The sequence below is a fragment of the Canis lupus genome, chromosome 4 (assembly GCF_048164855.1).
Source record: "Canis lupus baileyi chromosome 4, mCanLup2.hap1, whole genome shotgun sequence".
Classification (NCBI taxonomy): Eukaryota; Metazoa; Chordata; class Mammalia; order Carnivora; family Canidae; genus Canis; species Canis lupus.
The window spans coordinates 15,798,275-15,819,314 of NC_132841.1; the positions used below are offsets into that span (position 1 = coordinate 15,798,275).

General features: G+C 34.8%; 1 protein-coding gene across 9 annotated transcripts in view; it reads right to left on the minus strand.

The window, feature by feature from the left end:
* The window catches only part of JMJD1C (jumonji domain containing 1C), a 330,739-nt gene that overhangs the window by 75,115 nt on the left and 234,584 nt on the right, over positions 1 to 21,040 (minus strand). For all 9 annotated transcript variants that reach the window (XM_072823247.1, XM_072823243.1, XM_072823242.1 and 6 more), the window contains one exon: positions 17,111 to 17,224. Coding sequence is in view for 1 of the 9 variants with exons in the window: in XM_072823251.1 (XP_072679352.1) it covers positions 17,111 to 17,224 (114 nt within the window). In the remaining 8 variants the exon portion in view is untranslated. The remainder of the gene's footprint in view (positions 1 to 17,110; positions 17,225 to 21,040) is intronic.

The window sequence follows — 21,040 nt, forward strand, 5'->3', positions numbered from 1 at the left end:
CAAGACACCTGCCATGCTATGGGACATCAAAAAACAGCTTCCAAAATCAATCAATTTATTTAAGAATGAATGTGAGTGTAGGTATGTGCACATGCAGTGGAGGGGGTGGGGCAGTAGGAGGAAGGGGCAAAGGTAGAGAGAATCTTAAGCAGGCTTCACGCTCAGCAAGGACCCTGGGGAGGCGGCCAGGGCTCAATCTCGGGACACTGAGATCACGACCTGAGCTGAAATAAAGAGACAGAGTCTAAACAGCTGAGCTACCCAGGCATCTAGGAAAGGACTTTTGAAACGGAGGGAAACACAGGTGCAGGCACAGACGGATGAAACAGTATGACAGATGTGGAGAAGTATAAGTATACGGGTATGGAGTGAGTGAGGACAGAAGAATAGCAAGGAGGAAGACCGAATGACTGTATTTAGAGAGCTAGGTGAGAATGAACGCCTTACAATTAATATGAGGATAGGATGGACATAGTGATGCTAAGAAGGTAGAATCAGCAATTTTTGGAGGCCAATATAAGAGGGCAAATGGGCAACCTAAAACATTCCCAGATGTCTATTTTATTGACAAAACAGGGAAGATATGGTCATGCCATTAGCCATAATACAGAAGGATTGGGAGGAATGACAAGGTCTGAGTGATGAAACTTAGCATAGCAGGTCGTAGGATATCGGGTTTTCCCTGCTCAAGGACATCCACTGGCCCACCATTTATTTATATTTTTAACATAATATTCTAATTCTATCATTCCTGATGTTGCTGAGAACTTGTAACTTTTTAGAACATTACTATGAATAATTAGAATTCACCAAATAGGGGATCCCTGGGTGACTCAGCAGTTTAGTGCCTGCCTTCGGCCCAGGTGTGCATCCTGGAGTCCCGGGATCGAGTCCCACATCGGGCCCTTGCATGGAGCCTGCTTCTCCCTCTGCCTGTGTCTCTGCCCCTCTCTTGTGTGTCTATCATGAATAAATAAATAAAATCTTAAAAAAAAAAGGATTTACCAAATGTAAATGTCTTTAATTTACATATGCACACACGTAAATATTTAAGGATGAATAATATGATATATGGAATTTGCTTAAAAATAATATATGAGGGCAGCCCAGGGCATGATCCTGGAGACCCGGGATGGAGTCCCACGTCGGGCTCCCTGCATGGAGCCTGCTTCTCCCTGTGTCTCTGCCTCTCTCTCTCTCTGTGTCTCTCATGAATAAATAAATAAAATCTTTAAAAAATAATAATATATGAGAAAGAGTAAGAGGAAACAATTTTGGCCAGGAATTAGTAATTGTTAAAGCTGAATGACCGGTACATGGGAATTCATTTTACTATTCTATGTCTATGTTTTAAATTATCTGGGGAAAAAAGTTTTATCACCTCACACTTCCTCTCTAAAGCCTCTAAAGGCTTCCATTTCAGTTTTAACCAGAACAAAAAACAAAGTCATTATAATAGCTTACAAAACCCTACTTAATCTACCTTTCTGATTTCATTTTCTACTAATTTCTATATAGGTGTCTTCTTGATATTCTATGAATGCTTTCATTCTAGGGTCTTTCTATTCTTCTGTTCCAGCTAACAATTCCTATTAGGTTCTTTTGCTCCATAGCACTTACAGTCTTCTAATACTTTGCTTGCAGTCTCTTCCCACTACAAGGTAAGCTGTACAAAGGCAAGGAATTTTTTGTTTTGTTCAAGATTGTACCTTAACTATCAGAAATAGTGGCTGGAACATAGCAGGTGCTCAGTAATTATCTGTAAAGCTGAATCAGTTATAGAAAAAAAGGAACACAACTCTGAGACAAAAGACAAGGAGGTAAAAGAAAGGTGCAAAAACAGGTCTAAGAACAGGAAGTTAAGGGGGTTCCTGCTTGTAACCTCCATTTCCACTGTGCTGCAGGAGAAAGGTCTTCTACTAAGAGAAAAGGAGGAAGCTCAGTAGAATAGTGATAATTTAAAATAACTGCTTCAGGAAATGAAAACTCAAGGAACATAAAGAAGGATGCCAACTGGTACTAAAGGATCAGCTGAGATCAGAGACAATACAATGACACCAAAATACATAGATGTAATTTTCTCTTGCTTTTTAGTCTTAAGAGCTTTTAAGCATTTGGGGCAAGGTTTTCCAAGATAATTTTCTGTAATAATGGGAATGTTATATATTAGCATTGTCCCACACATGGCTTTTGAGTACCTGAAATGTGGCCAGTCTGACTTATGAACTTTTACATTTACTTTTTACTTAAATAGCCACATGACCAGAGGCTACTAGTAATGGGTAGTGCATTTTTAGCGTATTAAAAAATGGAGAAAATAAATTGTAGGACTGGTCTAGGATAAGAAATTAAAAAGCGGTTGTGGCAGAAAGACAAAGGCATAAGGAAGTTAAGGTACTGGTAAGAACGGTAATATACCACAGAAGTGTCTTGGTTGGGAAAAAAAAAACAAAAACTAGAATACAGGAAACTCTCCAAATATGTGACCCATTGGTGAAGTGATAAAAGTCTGTGAATGAGATCTATTCTGTCTGCTTATGTTTTAAAAAAGTTATTTCTAATAGGCTTCTTTAAAGTACACATATCACGAACTGAGATTTACTGATCAGACCTATTTATTTTTGAACTCCTACCACATTTATTCTCTTTATCACCCAAATTTAGGGGGCAAAAAAAATCCTTCTATTATCTCAAAGACAATGGCAACACATGTACCATTAAGTAGGTATTACATACCTAATTTTATATGTGAAAAATAAACTCTTAGGTGGCTATTTGCCTTGCTGTGTATTTCAGAATAAGCAGCAGATTTGGGACTGAGTACAAACTGGCCTGCTGTTCTACTATCAAGGTCTGATACTTTAATAGATATAAACTTTTTCCTCCCCTCAAAAGAGCCAGAATTCCCTAAGAAGGTAAATTTTGTATGTGTATATGTATGTAAATGGTATGTATCTTAACAGAGAATTTCAAAAACTTTGGCAACTTATTTAACTTGTATGCTGATTTTGGTTCTTCTTTACTTTCAAATTTGATTCATTTGTAAACAATTTCGATTTTAATAACATTGGCAGTAAATCAGATACTGTAAAGTTCATGGAGTTTTGGGGCAAAAGGCGGAGTTACTCAAGTTGTGCCATCATTCAAACTGAATTCATAAAAATTTTAGTAGAAATATGTATACTTATGTCTATTTGTGGAACAAGACAGAATGGTAAAGAGATATACTGGAAGTAATCGAGACCAGTAAGAACAAACCAGTAGTTCTGCCCATTCCTTGACAGCACTGGTAGTGAACATCATTAATTAACTACACTTTGGGCCAGAGCAGAGCCTCCTAATCCTCCACAACACACACAACATGCTAGTCAGAGGATACCAACTAACGGAAATGTGCTTGACTGATATAACACATGTCCAATAAACATTAAGAAAAATTCTCAACAATGAGCTCTGTTAAGCATTGGAAAGAATCATTAGTATGCAATGGAGCTTAATTCCTTGAAAAAAGAAGTGGATGTGGGAGAAAAAAAGATTTAAAAAAACATCATTCTAGGGACACCTGGCTGGCTCAGTCAGTGGAGCATGTGCCTCTTGATCTTGGGGCTGTGATTTCAAGCCCCACTTTGGGTGCAGAGATTACTTAAAAAAAGAATTTTTAAAAAAGAATTTATCTATTTATTTGAGAAAGAGAAGGAGAGCACAAAGTTGGGGGGGAGGGGGAATCCCAAGCAGACTTTGTGCTGCATGCATAGCCTGACATGGGGCTTGATCTCATGACCCTGAGATCATGACCTGAACTGAAATCAAGAGTCCACGCTTAACTGAGTCATGTGGGTGCCTTAAAAATGAAATCTTAAAAATATTACCCATTTATGATTAATAATCTTGATCAAATAACTATGTCTCAGAGAATGTGAGTGATGTAAGAAAGTGATCAGGGATGAAACTGGATTGGCAGGAACCAGTGATAGCCAACAGAAAACATCATACTACTGAGACTCAAGAAGCAGAACTATGGTAACATTCAGAAAGGAATGGCACTTTTTCCACATTTAAGGTGTTGGCAATGGCTGGTAGGCCATTTTCAGCTGACCACTTCTAAACTGACATGACAAGACTGTTCTGAAGACTTCTACTTTTCCAGTTGTCTTAATCTACAGTCCAATATCTCTAAATAAAGAAGAGGGAAGGAAATGTGCGAGGATGTTTTTCTTGCATTAGCTAATGACTAGGAAGAGGTACTAAAGACACTAAACTGTGCCAAAGCCTACCATCCTACAATTCACTACAAAACAAAGATTCAAATATCCAAAGTACCTGTGACTTGTATTTTTTTTTTTAAGATTTTATTTATTCGTGAGACACAGAGGGAGGGAGGGAGGGAGAGAGAGGGGGAGGGAGAGAGAGAGAGAGAGAGAGAGAGAGAGAGAGAGGCAGAGACATAGGCAGAGTGAGAAGCAGGCTCCATGCAGGGAAACCCAATGTGGGACTCGATCCCAAGACAGGGATCATGCGCTAGGCAAAAGCAGATGCTCAACCGCTGAGCCACCCAGGAGTCCCTCTTTTTTTTTTTTTTTTTTAAGATTTTTATTTATTTATTCATGAGAGACACACAGAGAGAGACAGAGAGGCAGAGACACAGGCAGAGGGAGAAGCAGGCTCCAGCAGAGAGCCCAATGTGGGACTCGATTCCAGGACCCCAGGTTCATGCCCTGAGCCAAAGGAAGACACTCAGCCACTGAGCCACCCAGGCATCCCCAGGCTGTCTTTAGACTCAAAATCAACTCTTGCCAGATTTTCCAGACTACTGTCCTGCCCTTTGGATTTCAGACTTGCCAGCACCCACAATTACATGAGTCAATTCCTTAACCCTCCTCCCTCAACCTTTCTCTTTACATAAGCTTGGAGGCTGCATATGCATGCACACACACACACACATACTATTGGTTTTGTTTTGCTAGAGAATCCTACAGTATCTTATTGAGAAATACTACTAGCTTCCCTTATCTCTTTCCCATCTTCTAAAGCCTTGTCTTCTAAGAAGAAAATAAAACCAAGACAAAGAAACAGGCAAATATCTGGTATTACTGACTGCATCAGTTGATTCCATAGCACAGAACACTGAGTTTTAGAACTTTTAGAATGTTGTTATAATTATGTCTTTCCCCTTGATGTGAAAAAAGAACCAAGTATTTTATGTCTTTAAATTCCTAGTACCTAGCAAAGTGAATGGCACACAGCAATGAATGAATATTATCTTATATAGTTCATCAATCACTGGACCTTTTTTCCTTGAGTCTTAAAAACATACCTTCCCTGCAAGGCAAGCCCATGTCTATCAATTTACACAACAGGAGTTACACTCCAAAAAGACAGATTAGGTGCTTCAGAAAATTTCAACAGTTAGGGAGAATAGTAAGTATACTTTAAATATGATTTATCTTTAGGGTTAACAATTGTTTGGACAAATTACACAGTTGAAGAAAAGTGAAAAAAAAAAAAAAAGTGGTATCCCAAGTAATCAACAGTGTGGTACTAGCATAAGGACAGACATAGAGACTAAAGAAATAGAACTGTGAGCCTAGAAATAAAATTTTAGAATAAATGGTCAGCTGATTTTCAACAAGGTTACCCAGACTATTCAATTGGAAAAGGACAATTTGGTACACCTGGGTGGCTCAGCTGTTAAGTGACTGAGCCCCACATGGGGCTCCCTGCGTGGGGCCTGCTTCTCCCTCTGCCTGTGTCTCTGCCTCTCTCTCATGAATAAATAAATAAAATCTTAAAAAAAAAAAAAAAAAGGAAAAGGACAATTCTTTTCAGCAAATGGTGCTGGGAAACTTGGATATCCCCATGCAAAAGAATTAAGTTGGACTTTTACCTTACGTCCTGTAAGAATTTTAATTAAAAGTGAGTCAAAGACCTAAAGGTAAGAACTAGAACTACAAATCTCTCAGGGGAAATTTTTTATGGTTTTGGGAGTTGGTAAACATTTCTTGGATATAATAGTAAAAGCACAGGCAACAAAACAAAAAATAGGTAAACTGGACTTCATCAAAATTAAAAACTTTTGATGCACCAAAAAACAAACAAAAACACACCACTGAGAGAGAAAAGCTCAAAGAATGGGATAAAATATTTCCAATGTATCTATATTTGATTAGTAATAAAACTCCTGGACTCAAAAACAAACCAAACAACTAAATAAAAAAATGGGCAAAGAACTTCACACCTATTAGGATAGCCATTCCCTTTCCATTAAGAAAATGGAACATAGCAAGTGTTCTTACAGATACGGAGAAACTGGAACCCTTGTTGGTGAGAATACAAAATGGAGCAGATGCTATGGAAAGCACTTTTGGCTATTCCTCAAAAAGTAAAACATGAATTTCCATACACTTCATCAATTCCATTCTTAGGTATATACCCATAAAAACTGAAAGGTGGATGGGATGCCTGGGTGGCTCAGCGGTTTAGTGCCTGCCTTCAGCCCAGGTCCCGATCATGGATCAAGTCCCACATCGGGTTCCCTGGATGGAGCCTGCTTCTCCTTCTGCCTGTGTCTCTGCCTCTCTCTCTCTCTCTCTCTCTCATGAATAAATAAATCAAACATTTAAAAAAAAAAAGAAAGGCAGGACTCAAACAGATACTTGTATACCAATGTTCACAGCAGCATTACTCATAATAACCAGAAGGTGTAAAAAACCTAAAAGTCCATCAAGAGATGAATGAAATAAACACGATGTGGTATATACATACAATGAGTTATTTGGTCACAGAAAGGAATAAAATTCTGACACATGCTGCAACATTCAGCATATTAAGTGGACTAGATCCATTACAAAAGGACAAATATTTTATGATACATAAGGTAGCTATCAAAAAAAAAAAAAGGTATCTATCTAGTCTAGGCAAAGAAAGCATAGACCAAGAAAGTAGAACAGAGGTTACCACAGGCTGGAGAGAGGAGGTTACTGGGAAATGGAGATTTATTATTTAAGGAACATAGTTTGTTTGGGGTGATGAAAAAGTTCTGAAAATGTCTAGTGCTGATAGTTGTATAGCATTGTGAATGCACTTAATGCCACCAAAGTATATACTTAAGTGGTTAAAATGGTAATGTTTGCTTCTTTTTAAACAAATAACCATTATTCCTCTACTCCACAAGACAGTGAGTTTGATGTCAGTCACGTGGTTGACCCAAATGAAAATGGTTTAAAAAGCTCCTCATCATCAGTCCACCTTCACAGGAAAGGTATGGTTACATATGCAAGTAGACTATTCAACACAAATTCTGCTTATACACTTGATCTCATGCACTTCTCCAGCCCTGCTGTGCTACTTAGTTAATTTACATTCATCCTGAGATAATTTAGGGGTTATCTATTTTAAGAATAGGGGTATCCATTCTACCTCTCACAACCAGGGTGGATTCTGTATACCTCCCTGGTGTCTACTACTAACTATATTTTGTCTATATTTTCATTTATACTTTTATGTGTGTGCTTCCCCCACTAGATTATAAGCTCTATGAAGGCAAGGTATTTGTATTCCTGAATACAACACAGCAGGCCCTCAAATACACGAATAAACAGCCTCCAAACATTATTTATGGACTAGGGATTAGTGCTGCTTTGCATTTAATCCGAAGCTTAGAAGATGCGGATTTTAGAGACAATCCTACTGGTCAGAGTCTGAAAAAGCCTCCATGTTAAAACATTTTTTTTAAGTAATCTCTACACCCAACATAAGGCTTGAACTTATGACCCCAAAGAGACACGCTCTACTCACTGAGCCAGTAAGGTGCCCCAAGGACTGCATTAGTTTTCACTTTTAACCTTGAGTAAATCTAGGATTCAGGATACCTATATGCACAACAGAGAAAACTAGGCAGCTGAGAAAACAAGGGGAGTGCAAAATATCTTAATCCGTTTGGATTCTCTGCCTACGGAACAAACTGAATCTGAAAATGATACACAGATTTGGAGTACATCTAGACGGCAGTGTTGGAAAGTCTATGAAAAATGTTCAGGCAATAAAATTAAGAAAAAGTTTAATCTTATACTTAAGAAAGAGATCAATTCTAAGAAAAATAACAAAGTACCAAATAAAGAATGATGCTAGCGTCCACTGGTTGTATGAACCTAGATGCTAAATCACAACTTCCTTAAACTTCACTGCCTTTGCATATAAAAATTGCTATCATATATTGTCTCTCCCTTCCTCATATTTCTTCCATCTTCTCCTTGCAGGCTTTCATTCTCCTACACTCTCTATCTCTAATTTTATAAAGAAACACAAATATTAGATCTAAAAGTTCTTGTAAAGGAGGAGGGGCAGGGGATGCCTGGGTGGCTCAGCGGTTGAGCATCTGCCTTTGGCTCAGGATATGATCCCGGAGTCCTGAGATCGAGTCCCCCATCAGGTTCCCTGCATGAGCCTTCTTCTCCCTCTGCCTATGTCTCCGCCTCTCTCTCTCTCTTTCTCTGTCTCTCATGAGTAAATAAAATCTAAAAAAAAAAAGAGGAGGGGTGAGTAAATAAAATCTAAAAAAAAAAAAAAAAAATGAGGAGGGGCAGGTGGGCGAATTGACAATGACACACAAAGTCACATGGAAACTGGTATTATGAGAAGCAAAACCTATGAGTAAGCAGAAGAAACCTGTCTGCAGAAAGGACACTTGAAGAAGAGGGGAAGAATGAATATGTGACTTGAGTTCCTGACTTTCTAGTTCCCGATTCCATTCCAAATAAGGTTCAGCTGTACTTTTCTGCTACAGCTATCTAAGACGTTGCCTGTTGTATCTTTATAATAACCCCCACTCCTTTTTTATTTAATCTGGTTTAAGTGGGTTTCTATTTTGCTACCTATGCATTTGTACGTTAGACTTCTCACAGACTTGTGTGAATTAAATAAATTAATATATGTACCCTGAAAACATTACAAAATTAAGATAATACGATCTGTTTTACTCATAAGGATAACATAAGGATTTGCTAAAATAATGCACATGGAAATACTTTGAAAATTGTTGAACTTTACAAATATAAAATATTAACACACTAAGAAATAAAATTTTAATTTTGAAATTTTAAAATAGTATGGCTATGTTTTAGTATGAATTTGCAATTGGTTAGGAATAAATATCAACCTATTTTGACTGGCAGAAAGCAATTAGAAAATCTTTCTCAATGGTAACTAGCAATGGCTTAGAATCTTTTGAATCTGATGTCTACAAGCATAATTTCATGTACTTTAAATTCATAACAGCAGTCACAAAAAATTACAAAGAGACTGGCAGATTTTTCAGCATATGATCATAGCAGATTTGGGACTTAGAACTACTGCAGACTGTGACTTATAAATGTTTTTAATCTGAATATTGCAGAACAGCTCATACTTGGGCCAAATTTCAGTCAAAATAACATGTTCCTGGACTCCATGGATACATTTTCAACACACTAAGTTTTGCAACCAATTTTTACAAATGAAGAACTCCCTTTTTTAATGCCAGGCGATAAGCATTTGGATAAATCAACATACCTGATTTGTGGGACGTTAATAAGCATATTTTATAACTATTTTTGAATTTACGGGGATATAAAAATCAGGTACGTGGGACATAAAAAAAAAGAATTTGAACAGAATGTAGCACAAAACTACTAAATATTAAAGCATTATGTACCAACTTTAAATTTAAAAAAAGCCTACTTAAATAAGGAAGTACAATGACTATTTTAACTACTAGTTCCCCTTTTCTTGTAGTCCATCCTACTTTCTAGGCTTCAGCTTGGCTCCACTATTGCAAGCTGTCACTTTTGACTAGAAATGGAATAAAGCCAAGTACTACACAATAGCAGCTTCCTGCTCTGGCTTCGTCTTCTAGACCACCCCCAGGCCAATGCCTGCCCACAGATGCTGATCCTACCACGCCAATAATCCACCAACAGTCAGTTCACAGCTATGGCTATGATCCTGTATTTTTTTACACCGTTGGCAGAGTGTATATTCCACAATCTCACAGTTCTCATTTTCACTGACTTTATGGCAACAAGGCACTTCTAAATTTCAATCAAATGCTAATATGAACGCAGAATGAAATGGAAAAGGAAGATGCATACAAAAAATTCTGGGACTAATAAACAATGTGCTCAACTTCTGTCAAAATATAATTCAGAAAGAGATATTGAAAAATATAGGGTAGAGAGCTCTCTTGATAAGTACTATTAATACAAACAATTCTGTTATTCTAAACCTGTATAATTTTGATTTGCATCTGGCACTGCCTGACTCATCAGTTCTCTCTTTTGAGCTAAACCTAGAGTTAGGTTGAATGTCTCTTATCTCTGAAACTAAAATAATTAGCCCAGGATTAACTTGTTTAAGGTTATGTTGGTCAAAAATGGTTGTTTTTCCACCTTGAGCAACTTCACAGAATTATTAGTGTTGAGAAGGAAGTTCAAAGGTCATATAGTCCAACTCTTATTTAATGCCTAGAGGACTTCCAAAACATGGTACTATATCCACATGGCCTCTCACCAGAGCTAAATAAAGAAAAACAATTCTGTCATTTGTTGAATAACATTTATGCGTTTTGAGATAAAAATAACTATTAGTAGCAAATGCAACCTTTAACTTTCCCTGTGGTAAAAAAGGTAAGAGAGTTTTCTGGAGGGTAACATCACACAAGAGGGTTCTACATTTTTTCTAGTAACATTTTCTTAAAATAATAATTTAAGAAGTCACCAATGGAATCTTACCTAAGTAAGGGGCAGGTTGGGAGGGGTAAAAAGAAATACTACTACAAAGATATGTTAATACACTGACCATGGCTTATATAAATAGCAAAAAAATATTATCTAAAATCAGCTGCAGAAAGAAATGGTAAGAGTTCCAGAGACAACTAGTAAGACAGATTGTTAAAAGTAGGAAGTGCAGATGGTGGAAGACAAATACCCAATGGTTATGTATGATACAAAGAGAAAGGAGTTACAAGTAACTACCAAAAAGGTTTAAGATACCATTTACAAAAAGAGAAATTCAGAACCTGTCTAAATAGGTACCTTCTACTGAGCAGTTTGTATGTAGGAATAGCTCCTCAATATAGCATTTCATTTAACCTTCTTAACAACTCCGAGGTAGACAATAGCTTCATCTTATACATGAGGAAACAATTTATTTAGAATGCTAGAGACTTTTTCAATGTCACTTAGCTAGCAAATAGCAAAGCTAGGATTGAAAACCATGTCTACATGATTTGACTTCAAAACTCATGTTTTTAACCATTATGCTATACTGATTTTTTAGGACAAAAGACTAGTGAAGAAGACCCAATCAATTAGCTGCTTCTCTTATATTAAAATAACCAGATGTCATGGTCATGTAGAAAATTTTGTTACTTCTTCAAAAATGATTCATTTGGCCTACAAAATAAAATTCACTTAATAAATAACTATACTTAGCGCAGCAATCCTTTTCCTCATTTATCTGACTCCATAATACTTATTTATGTAGTATGGTGTCTACTATTCAAAGCCAAACTCTCTTCTCTAGCTAACCTGATATTCTACTATCTCCTAAATCTACCTCCTTTCCTCACTGATCAGGCTATCTCTCTTGCCAAATGTCTGACCTTAGTCTTTCACTTTCATCTCTATTCAAATGAATCCATTCAAGTTCTACCTTCTTCATGAGACTTTAACCATTTCAATCTCTACTGATTTCTCCTTTCTTTGCACTCCTACTCTTTATTATGCATTTTTGGCTCCTGAAATCAAGTCTATTTTTAAATATAAGTTCTTGTCCTGAATTATGAAGTCCTTGGGGAAAAAGTAAGTACTATGACTTAGTATATTAATTTTTTAAACCATTAAGCACCTAGCAGGATGCTGTGCAGAGGGAAACCACAGAATTTAAATAACTGTAAATGAATGAAGTCAGTTGGGATGTTTCCAAGGTCAGACACTGAAGAATTTTAAGTGCAAGTCAAAGGGAAGTAGAGCCTAAGCATAAAATTTCCATTTAAAGACTCTCTTCTGGGGAAGAATCAAGTGAGTCAACAGTCAGTGGAACACAAATTAAGAGCTCTAGCCTCTCTTTCTGCTCTGGGACTGTTTCTTCCTTTCTCAACCACACTGCAAACACTCTCACTCTTGGGGGCTAGGGATGTAGGTGTGTTCCACTCCCATATCCTAAAAGGCATGCTTAGAGTGTTTCTTATAAATTCCTATAAAACGTATCTCTCTACGTTCGGTTATCACTTTTTAAAAATCTAATTTCTTTCTGTACAACAACAGCAACAGTTTGTTGAGGAGTATCTGGAAGCCAATTTTTTTTCTTTTCTTTTCGTTTATTAAGTTAATGGGAAATAGTAATTTGATACCAGGAAGAGAACAAATTTGAGAGGAATTCTGGGACAGAAACACCTACCTAACTATACTAATAAATCCAGCACCCAGTCAAAACCCCATTTTCTCTACAGGATTATTAGTCTTAAAATGATAGATCTACACTACAAACTGAAGTGGGAGTAAAGAAATGTTTAAAAAATAAGTTTTTTCTCTACCCATCAAAGCAATTCTAACATGAAGTTCTGTTTACTTCCTTCTGTAAACTATTAGCAGTGCCACCTTAGTACCCTGGGGAATAAATCTGCTTGTAAAATGAATTACTACCAACAACATTTTCAAATTTTTGTCAGTGGCTCATTTATGCCTAATATTTAATTCAACAAAATGTAACATCTGGCAAGTAACAACCAAACCAGCAGTTAACTGTTCACCTTGGCTGACTGGGGATTAGTTTCACCTCACTCGCATTATCTTGTCCTGGTTGTGAAACAATTCCAAAGTCCACAGGACAATAACAAAAATTTAGAAGGAAAAAATACAGGCCTCTGCTATACTCCACTCCCAAACTACTGGTAATTTATCCTAAGCAATCATTTGAGCTATTTTTAGTAAACCAGAGAAGTTGAGCAACAATTACACCTTAGGGATATTCTGAAATCATAGCCAATAAATTTATATTATCAATGACATAAAACTTGTGGGTCAAAATGGACTCAAACAGGGAAAACAACTTTTTCATTGAGGAATACAGAAACAATAGATACATAGATCTGACATAGTTCAGAAACATTCATTCACTAAATATTTTAAGACACTTACTTCTCTGTTAGTCTTTTAAGTATTTTTTAGTACAGGTACTAAGAAAATACTCAGGTTTGCTCCACCTGTTCCATTTTCCTTCAACCAGCAACTCACAGCAGAGCAGTACTGTATCTAATATTTAGTAAAGCAGCTCAATGTCTATATTCTATAATGATGGAAACTGTAGAATTAATAGTCTTATCTTTAAACTTGTGTCAGTTTATTATGACCCCGAACTTCAAAAAGATCATTCCTTGAGGTCTAGGATAATTCTACTTATTAGTAAGGAAAATATCTCAATACTACAATGAATTTTAATATACAGTAAGATAAACATAGGGCTTAAGTTTGAACAAGCACATTCTGCTTCAAATCTCTAATGGTTTTTTTAAATTAGTGACCTTTGTATTATTCCTTCACTACATTTAAAAACAAAGAGAATTGTGATCCCTAGAAAATACTGGACTAACAAGCCAGACCAACCCAGATTTGTTGATATGAGTCATGTACAATTTTCAGGTAAGAAATAATCTCTTCTATATCCTCTATGAAGCAACCAATGTGAAAACTGCAGGTGTGTGCATGGCCAGAAGCCAAAATTCAGAACAAGATGATTTCAAAATCATGCTAAAAGTTCAATGTTCATATTTCATTATCAAACTGTTTTTATATTAACTTGATCAAAACTTCAAATTTTAATAAGTTTTTTAAAAAATTTCTGTAATCATCCTCCAAAGAATAACAATACCTCAAAAATCATATTAACAAAACCCCTTTCAGAATCAAGAATTCGTTTTTTTCCTTATTCTTCCCAGTCAGTTGAAAGACATAGTAGAATCTGCAGTTTCCTCCTACTTCCTCTCTTTTCCCTTCCCCCTCTACTTCAAAGAAAGTTAACTGCAGCCAGGCATGATCAGGAATCTAAAAGGAGGAAGCAGAAACTCATTTGTGTATATAAGGAAGGAAAAAACAGAATTAACAATACCATGCTCTTCAGTGACCTAATTAATATACATTGATTATATTATCTGTAAGATGGTTGGTTTGGTTTTTCTCCTCATTCAACTTTCTTTCCAAAATACTGAAAAGTGTAATGATGATTGGACCCCAACTCCCCAACTACATGCCACCTAAAAAAGGGGTCAACTCTAAAAAAAGATCAACTCTAATATGTGGCATTTGATAATTCAATGCATTGAAATCAGAGGTAAGTACAGATTCAAATCAGTCACCTAAAAGTGAAATGATCTGTATTAATCTTGAGTAACTGGTTTCCTAACCATTACCTTAACAATATGCTACTATTCTGATATGTTAAAAAACAGGGCTGTACAACTTTATTAAGGAAATTAAAGGGAGCACACTACTATAGAACAAAATGCTAAGGACCAAGGAGAGGATGGTAGGTGGGAATTCCCACTACAAAAACATTTACTGAGATTCATAGCAAGCATTTGTGTGAATTTTTAAAACAAAAGTTATGCGTGCCCATCATTCTATTCTATACACAAAGGCCATTTCTTTTTTTCTTTTTTTTTTTTTTTTTTTTTACAAAGGCCATTTCTAATGAAGGCTTTCCCTCATCACATTTAAGAAGTCTATAAAGGATAATTAACATCTAGATTCAGAAGAAATTGTCTCATGAAATTTTAGAAAGTGAGAAAAAAAACAGGGGAGAGCATTTTAAAAATGTGTTCAATTTTTCCCAAACTCCGTTTGACTTACATAGGGTTACCCTAAAGTTAAGATATGTCAAGACACTATTTACAAAATCTATGCCAGTAACAGCTGCCATGTTTAAGATGCCAAGGAATTTAATGTACTGTTTGGACAAGTGGTTACAGAAAAGCATTCTGGGATAAAGCCACTCTAATTACATGAACTCTAAAATTGTTTCCTTTATCGAGAATGTAGCTATATTTCACAAACTCATTTAAATAAATAAATTTGAAAAACTAGACTGAGCCATCTTAGGTCTCTGGAGCATATATATTTTCACTTGAAATGTTACAATAAGTGTATCATTTACATACTAGAGAAATATCTTTATATTTTTTAACTTGATTAATAGGAATCTAAATACATCAAAATACATATTAAAAAGCTCTATTGTACACCATCTATTACTTTTGAAACTCTTAAATTCTAAAATTAAGGTATGCTGCATCCCTAAATCAAGTGCTGTTAGTGTAATTCCTTCTGATTTTCTAGAACTGAGAACTCACATTTGTGAAAGAGAAACGGTTAAAATGTCAAGAGAATCATTCCACTTTTAGAAGGTTGAATATTCTTCCTGGCTAGAGATCAACCTGCCTATACTAGCAGAGCAATACAAATAGCTTAGTAACAAAGACAATCATACAATTCACTAAATCAAGTAAGACTTTAGCTCGCTGCCTTTATTTTTTAAATAAAATGATATAATTATCAGAATCTAAAAACTTAAAATGCAAACCAAACAAAACACCTTATAAAATGTTAGCATATTCTTTCAATCATTATAATTTTAATAAACATGTTGTGGAGTTTTAGGCCACCTGGCAAAAAGAGTTTATTTTTAAAAATAATTTCTACATAATGATTTCACTTCTCTAAATCAATTCCAAGCTGAAACTTCCAGAGTGCTGCTAATCAGCAACCACAAAATTAAAACATTAAGTGTTAGAAGGTTCCTTTGATTTTACCTAGACTCACCCAGTCTAATTCCCACTAAAAGACTGTTAGAAATGAAACAAATTATAATAAGGTCTATAGTAAGCTAAATGGCATTCACAATTAAAAACAAAACAAAATAAAACCCAAGGGAAAAGCTCTAACCTCCAATATTAAACTGGAACTTGCTATGAATTTTTAGCTATAAATATTGTAAACAAAGAGCAAAAGCTAACAGCATTAAAACTAGGCCATTTAATGAAATAAGAAAAATAATGTGAGAGGACAAAAGCACGTCTATGTAGACTTCAAATAAACATTTAACTCAGGGAGCTATAATCTCATTTTGGTAGATATAACAGAAGAGGCACATAACTGCTCTAATTCCCTAAGTATTATAACTCCACACACAACAAATCACTGCTAATTAACTCAAGCTCTTGTTCTTTCCATGGAAACGATGCCTCTACATTTTATTTTCGGAAAACAGTAACTATTCTGAAATGAAACAGGAGTATTGACTTTCAGCTCCATTTTTAAAAAAAAGTCAAACTAGTTCACTCATCCTTTCTTTCAGTTCAGTTACCATATTATTTTAAACCCTTAAGTAAAAAACATATAAAAGAGTTAAGTCAATCTGAAACCCAAATATACAAGGAAAACAAACCTCTGTGCATTTTTACTTCTATCTTAAAAAATTAACTGGTAGAATTCAACTAGAAATTTAAAAATTCATTTAGTCTACTATTTTTGAGGACTTTCTTCACATGACTTAAATCTAAAACCCTATTAGGAAATATTTTTCCAATTAAATGTATTTGTATTTAAACTGCAACTGGGAACTAAAATATAGAAAATGAACAATTCAATTAATGACAATCTAAAGGAAACTTCCGACTTAAAAAGAACTATTACTGTATGCATACAGTAAACACTAATCTCCCTTAATTACATTAATTGACCCACTTCTTAACCTTTAGAGCTAGAGACAAAGGTAATTTATACTAATATCTAACCAGTTATTTTCTAACAATGAACATTATTTATAATGGCAGGGACTTGATCTTGCTAGCTTGTGTAAGTATTCTCAGTGACAAAATGTTGCCTGGCTCAGACAAAGTTCTCAGTACATAAATCTGTTGATTGGGTAAATTAACCATTCATTCTATAATCAAAATTTATTGAATGCACTGGGTTCCTTATATGCCTAGATGTTAGCTTGAACTGAATATTTAAAAGAATATCTGATTATCAGTGAAATTTAAAGATTAGCTAACTTTTAAAAGCAACCTAAAATTTCTTACCTGGTAGGGTTGAAAGGCACTATCTTCAGTTAAAAAATCCAGTTGTTTATCTACAAGGAATTCTACCGCAGTGATTGAACTGGGTATACTTTTTTCAACCAGGGGTTTGAAAGTCTGGTGAGAGGAAAAAAAAATTCATAATGGTTATTCTCTGATTTTATACTCAAATACAAAGGGCATATATGAATATAACGTACAAATGTCATTATCACAGTGATTTTAGGATACCAATTAATATTTTCATATTATAATCTAAATGCTTTTATTCACACAATAAAATATTTTATATTAAAAAGGAATGAAGATGTAGAATTTGTTTATTTTTAAAAGGATTTAATCAAGTATACATATATAAAAATTTCTTTTTTTTGTATAAAAATTTCTAAGATAAAAAGAGAAATTGCTTCTGAAAAACTCAACTGACTAGGAGAGCATATTTACTCCAACTCTTTTTAAAAAAATTATTACGTATTAATTTTTATAAAAACAGAGCAGATATAGTTCAGAGTTGTTTTTTTTTTTTTTTTCCCTAGCTCATTCACATCAAGGATTTTAAATGATCAGGATGCATCTGGTCTTTTAACTCCACCCCACGTGCTACCCACCCCCGCCCCTGCCCCTGCCCCAAGCACAAATAAAAATCCAGCTGCTTCAGTACGAGCAGCATGGGGGAAGGGAAAAGGAAAAGAAGGAGGTAAGAAGTATTACAGAAAACCTACCTCTCAGTCCAGATCTCTACTACTACTCTAAAAATCAAACAAACAGACAAACCAAAAATGGGGGCTGGGAGGTGGGGGATCCATGGTCATTTTGATTATTTTAAAGAAGACTCACTCATCTTTTACATAAAGGAGTATACTCATATCTTGGGGTGGGGTGGGAGTAAAGGAGGCAGAAGAGGAAGAGGAAGAAAGGAAACAAAGGTACTATGTATGCAGTTTTTAATTACTGTCATACTTTCGAAGCAGAAGCAGCTAGAATAAAAACCAAGAGTCACATCCCTGATACTTTACTAAACTTTACATAGAATAGCTTTAGTATAAAATAATCTAAGTGTGGAAAATGGAATTAACAACCAACTTAGTTTAATAAATTACCTATATTAACATGGAGAAATTTTTCTTGCTACAAGCCAACTTGTGTGACCATTTAGATACAAACCAAAGCTTTTGGCACAGACAGTATAAATCCCCAGGAGATTGAAAGCCATTGTGTTTACCCCTTCTCTTATTATGTCTTAAAGAAATCTAACATCTTGTTAATCACAACTAATTCACACTCTGGGGAAAAACTTTTCAAGATATGTAGTTCAGAGTGGCTCTTAAGGAGTTAATTTCTGTATTTAAGAAATTTCTTTTTAAAGCTTTCGATTCATTGAAGAGTCTGTAACAATGTTTTTGAAAAAGCTAAAATTCATGAGAAAAAAGCATTTAAAATATGCCTTATTTCTATACTACACCATGAACTTAATATCTTCTTTCCTAAATATAGCATGAAAAAATTATCTTACATCCCCACTTATTTTCAGTATCTATGATTAGAAAATCTAACCACAGTTAAGTTCCTCCCTCCCCAGTCCCAAAGCTAACCTTTTAAGTACTACATATGTATCGGGAGTATTCCTATTTGGGTGAGAAATTACATTTTCAAAACAGACATTCCCCTATTACCTAGCTATCTCCTGCAACTATTGCCAACTAGCATTTTCCATTTGCCAAGACTAAATTCCTAAAATTATTTCATAAAATCCTATTATTTTACCTAACAAATTACTAAAGTTTTGTAAGAAATCCAAGAGCATTTATCTAATTTAGACTTTAAAATGTCTACCAATATGTGACTGACCTATGCAACATTTTTCATATTATATATTTGTTTAGTTTTTAGTAAACTAGAAAACACTGGCACCTTTTCAAGAAGACTTGATTTAATCCTTGAACTTTATTCAAATGCTCTATTTCTTTTCAAACAGTACCATGTCAGGTCAACTCGTGAAGGTTAACAAAAAGGTCTACAAAAGCTATTATCTAAGTGGCTAAAGGTACAATTCAATTAAGTAGGATGTGAAAAAGAAGTAAACTCCTGTCTGAGTGCCTCTTTCTTACGCAAATAATACAGGTGGTTTGCATTTCCTATGAGACCTAGTCATTTTATAATATGAAAAACATTCTTGTGAAGAAAACCTCTCAGAACTCTGCTTTTTTTAAGGTAGGTCAGAGTTCCAAGGGTAAATTTTAACAGGCCAACTAATCATAATTTAAATCACTGAGTTAGTTTAGTTTCTAGGCTAAAATAAAAAAAGAATTTCTCATTTTAAGATAACTAACTGAAAGCCACCTGGAAAAATCCAGCTATCAAAAATGTTAAAAGATTAGTTTATAAAGGTCTATTTCTGATACATTAATACTTAAAATCATGTACAAATGGAGGTCAAGAGTATATCAGGCTTCTTAAAATAGTAAATAGGGCCACAACTGGCAAATTTTAAAATGTGCAATTATATTTAAGCTATAAATATGTTCCCAGCAAATGCTGATAAATACTTTTACAGTACTTGTTAAGAAATGTTTCAATATGTATTAAATAAACAACTCTGAAAAATGTGACTGTTACCACTTTATGGGAAAATTAAAGACAAACAACATATGAAACTTAAGTAGTTAAAACACTGATTTTTTTAAAGTGGCAAATCAAAGAAGTAACCATTATTATTTGTACCCAGGTTAAACACATTTCAAAGATCTACTATTAGCTTACAAATAAAAACATAAATATTTAAATAAAAGTGAACAGATCCTACAGCTTTTATGATGATTCTGTACTAAATATTTCATGGGCCTAGGTGTACTGGAATGTAAAGAAACTAGAACTCATGCATAACTAAGTAATTCAAGACTAAAGATATATCCTTCTATGAGGAACTTCCACAGCCTAAGGGGAAGCAATGAGCTACCATCTGATGAAAGACACAGTAGAATATGGCCCGAATCACAAAAAGACTATTATTCCAATGCTGAAAAAAGCCTCTGAAAATCCAAATAAAAATTACTAATTTAAAATCGAATATTCACAATTGAAAAAAACTTTTTCAATTTTATTAATGGATTAAGAGTTCTTTTAAGGTCCTTTGTCTGTGTTAATCATACTTTAAAAATAATTTAAAGCCAAAATAAATAGTTCAGAGCCTGCATTTTTAGTGGGGCCTACACCACGCTATAGGAAGAATGCTTAGAACAACTGTATCCTGTTTGGGGCTCCATGCTGCACCACATTCCATTCACATGAGGAAGAGGAGAACAGATGAGCCCTCCTCAAAAAAACATTTTTAAAATAAATCAGCTACAGCTCTCAAACATAACTCAGCTGCTCAAACAAACCATGTTAAAGCTCACATTTAACATTTAACTGAAAATTCACAGAGTTTATGTCTGCAGTCTGAGTTTCTAACAAATCTCCAGTTAACATTTTACAATTCCTTTTCCAAGTTAAAAAAAAAAATCATGCTCATTAACTACAAAAATCTGATACAAAATTCACTAAAGGAAAACGCTGAAGCAGAAAACTAAGCAACATTTTAGAAGTCAAGGTTTAGTCTACAGAAAAAAAAAAAAAAAAAAGACTGGAGTGACTTGAAAGAACAAAGTCCACATTCCCACCCAAGCAGGTCTATTGAAAAACACGATACTGTTAGAAAACAAGTTGGGGGTGGGGACTGGAATACACCACACAAAACCTTCACAAAACAAACCTCACTTCCCTTAAAACACTGTATTCTGAAAACCCTAACCTGAAACGTTTCTGCTGTAATACTTTAAACAATTAAACTCTAGTTTTTAATCTTTTTACAGTGTTATGAAATTACTACACACACAATAATCTTTTCTGAACAAATGAAAATAGTTAAAATTTCGTAAAACTAAGAAAACTAAG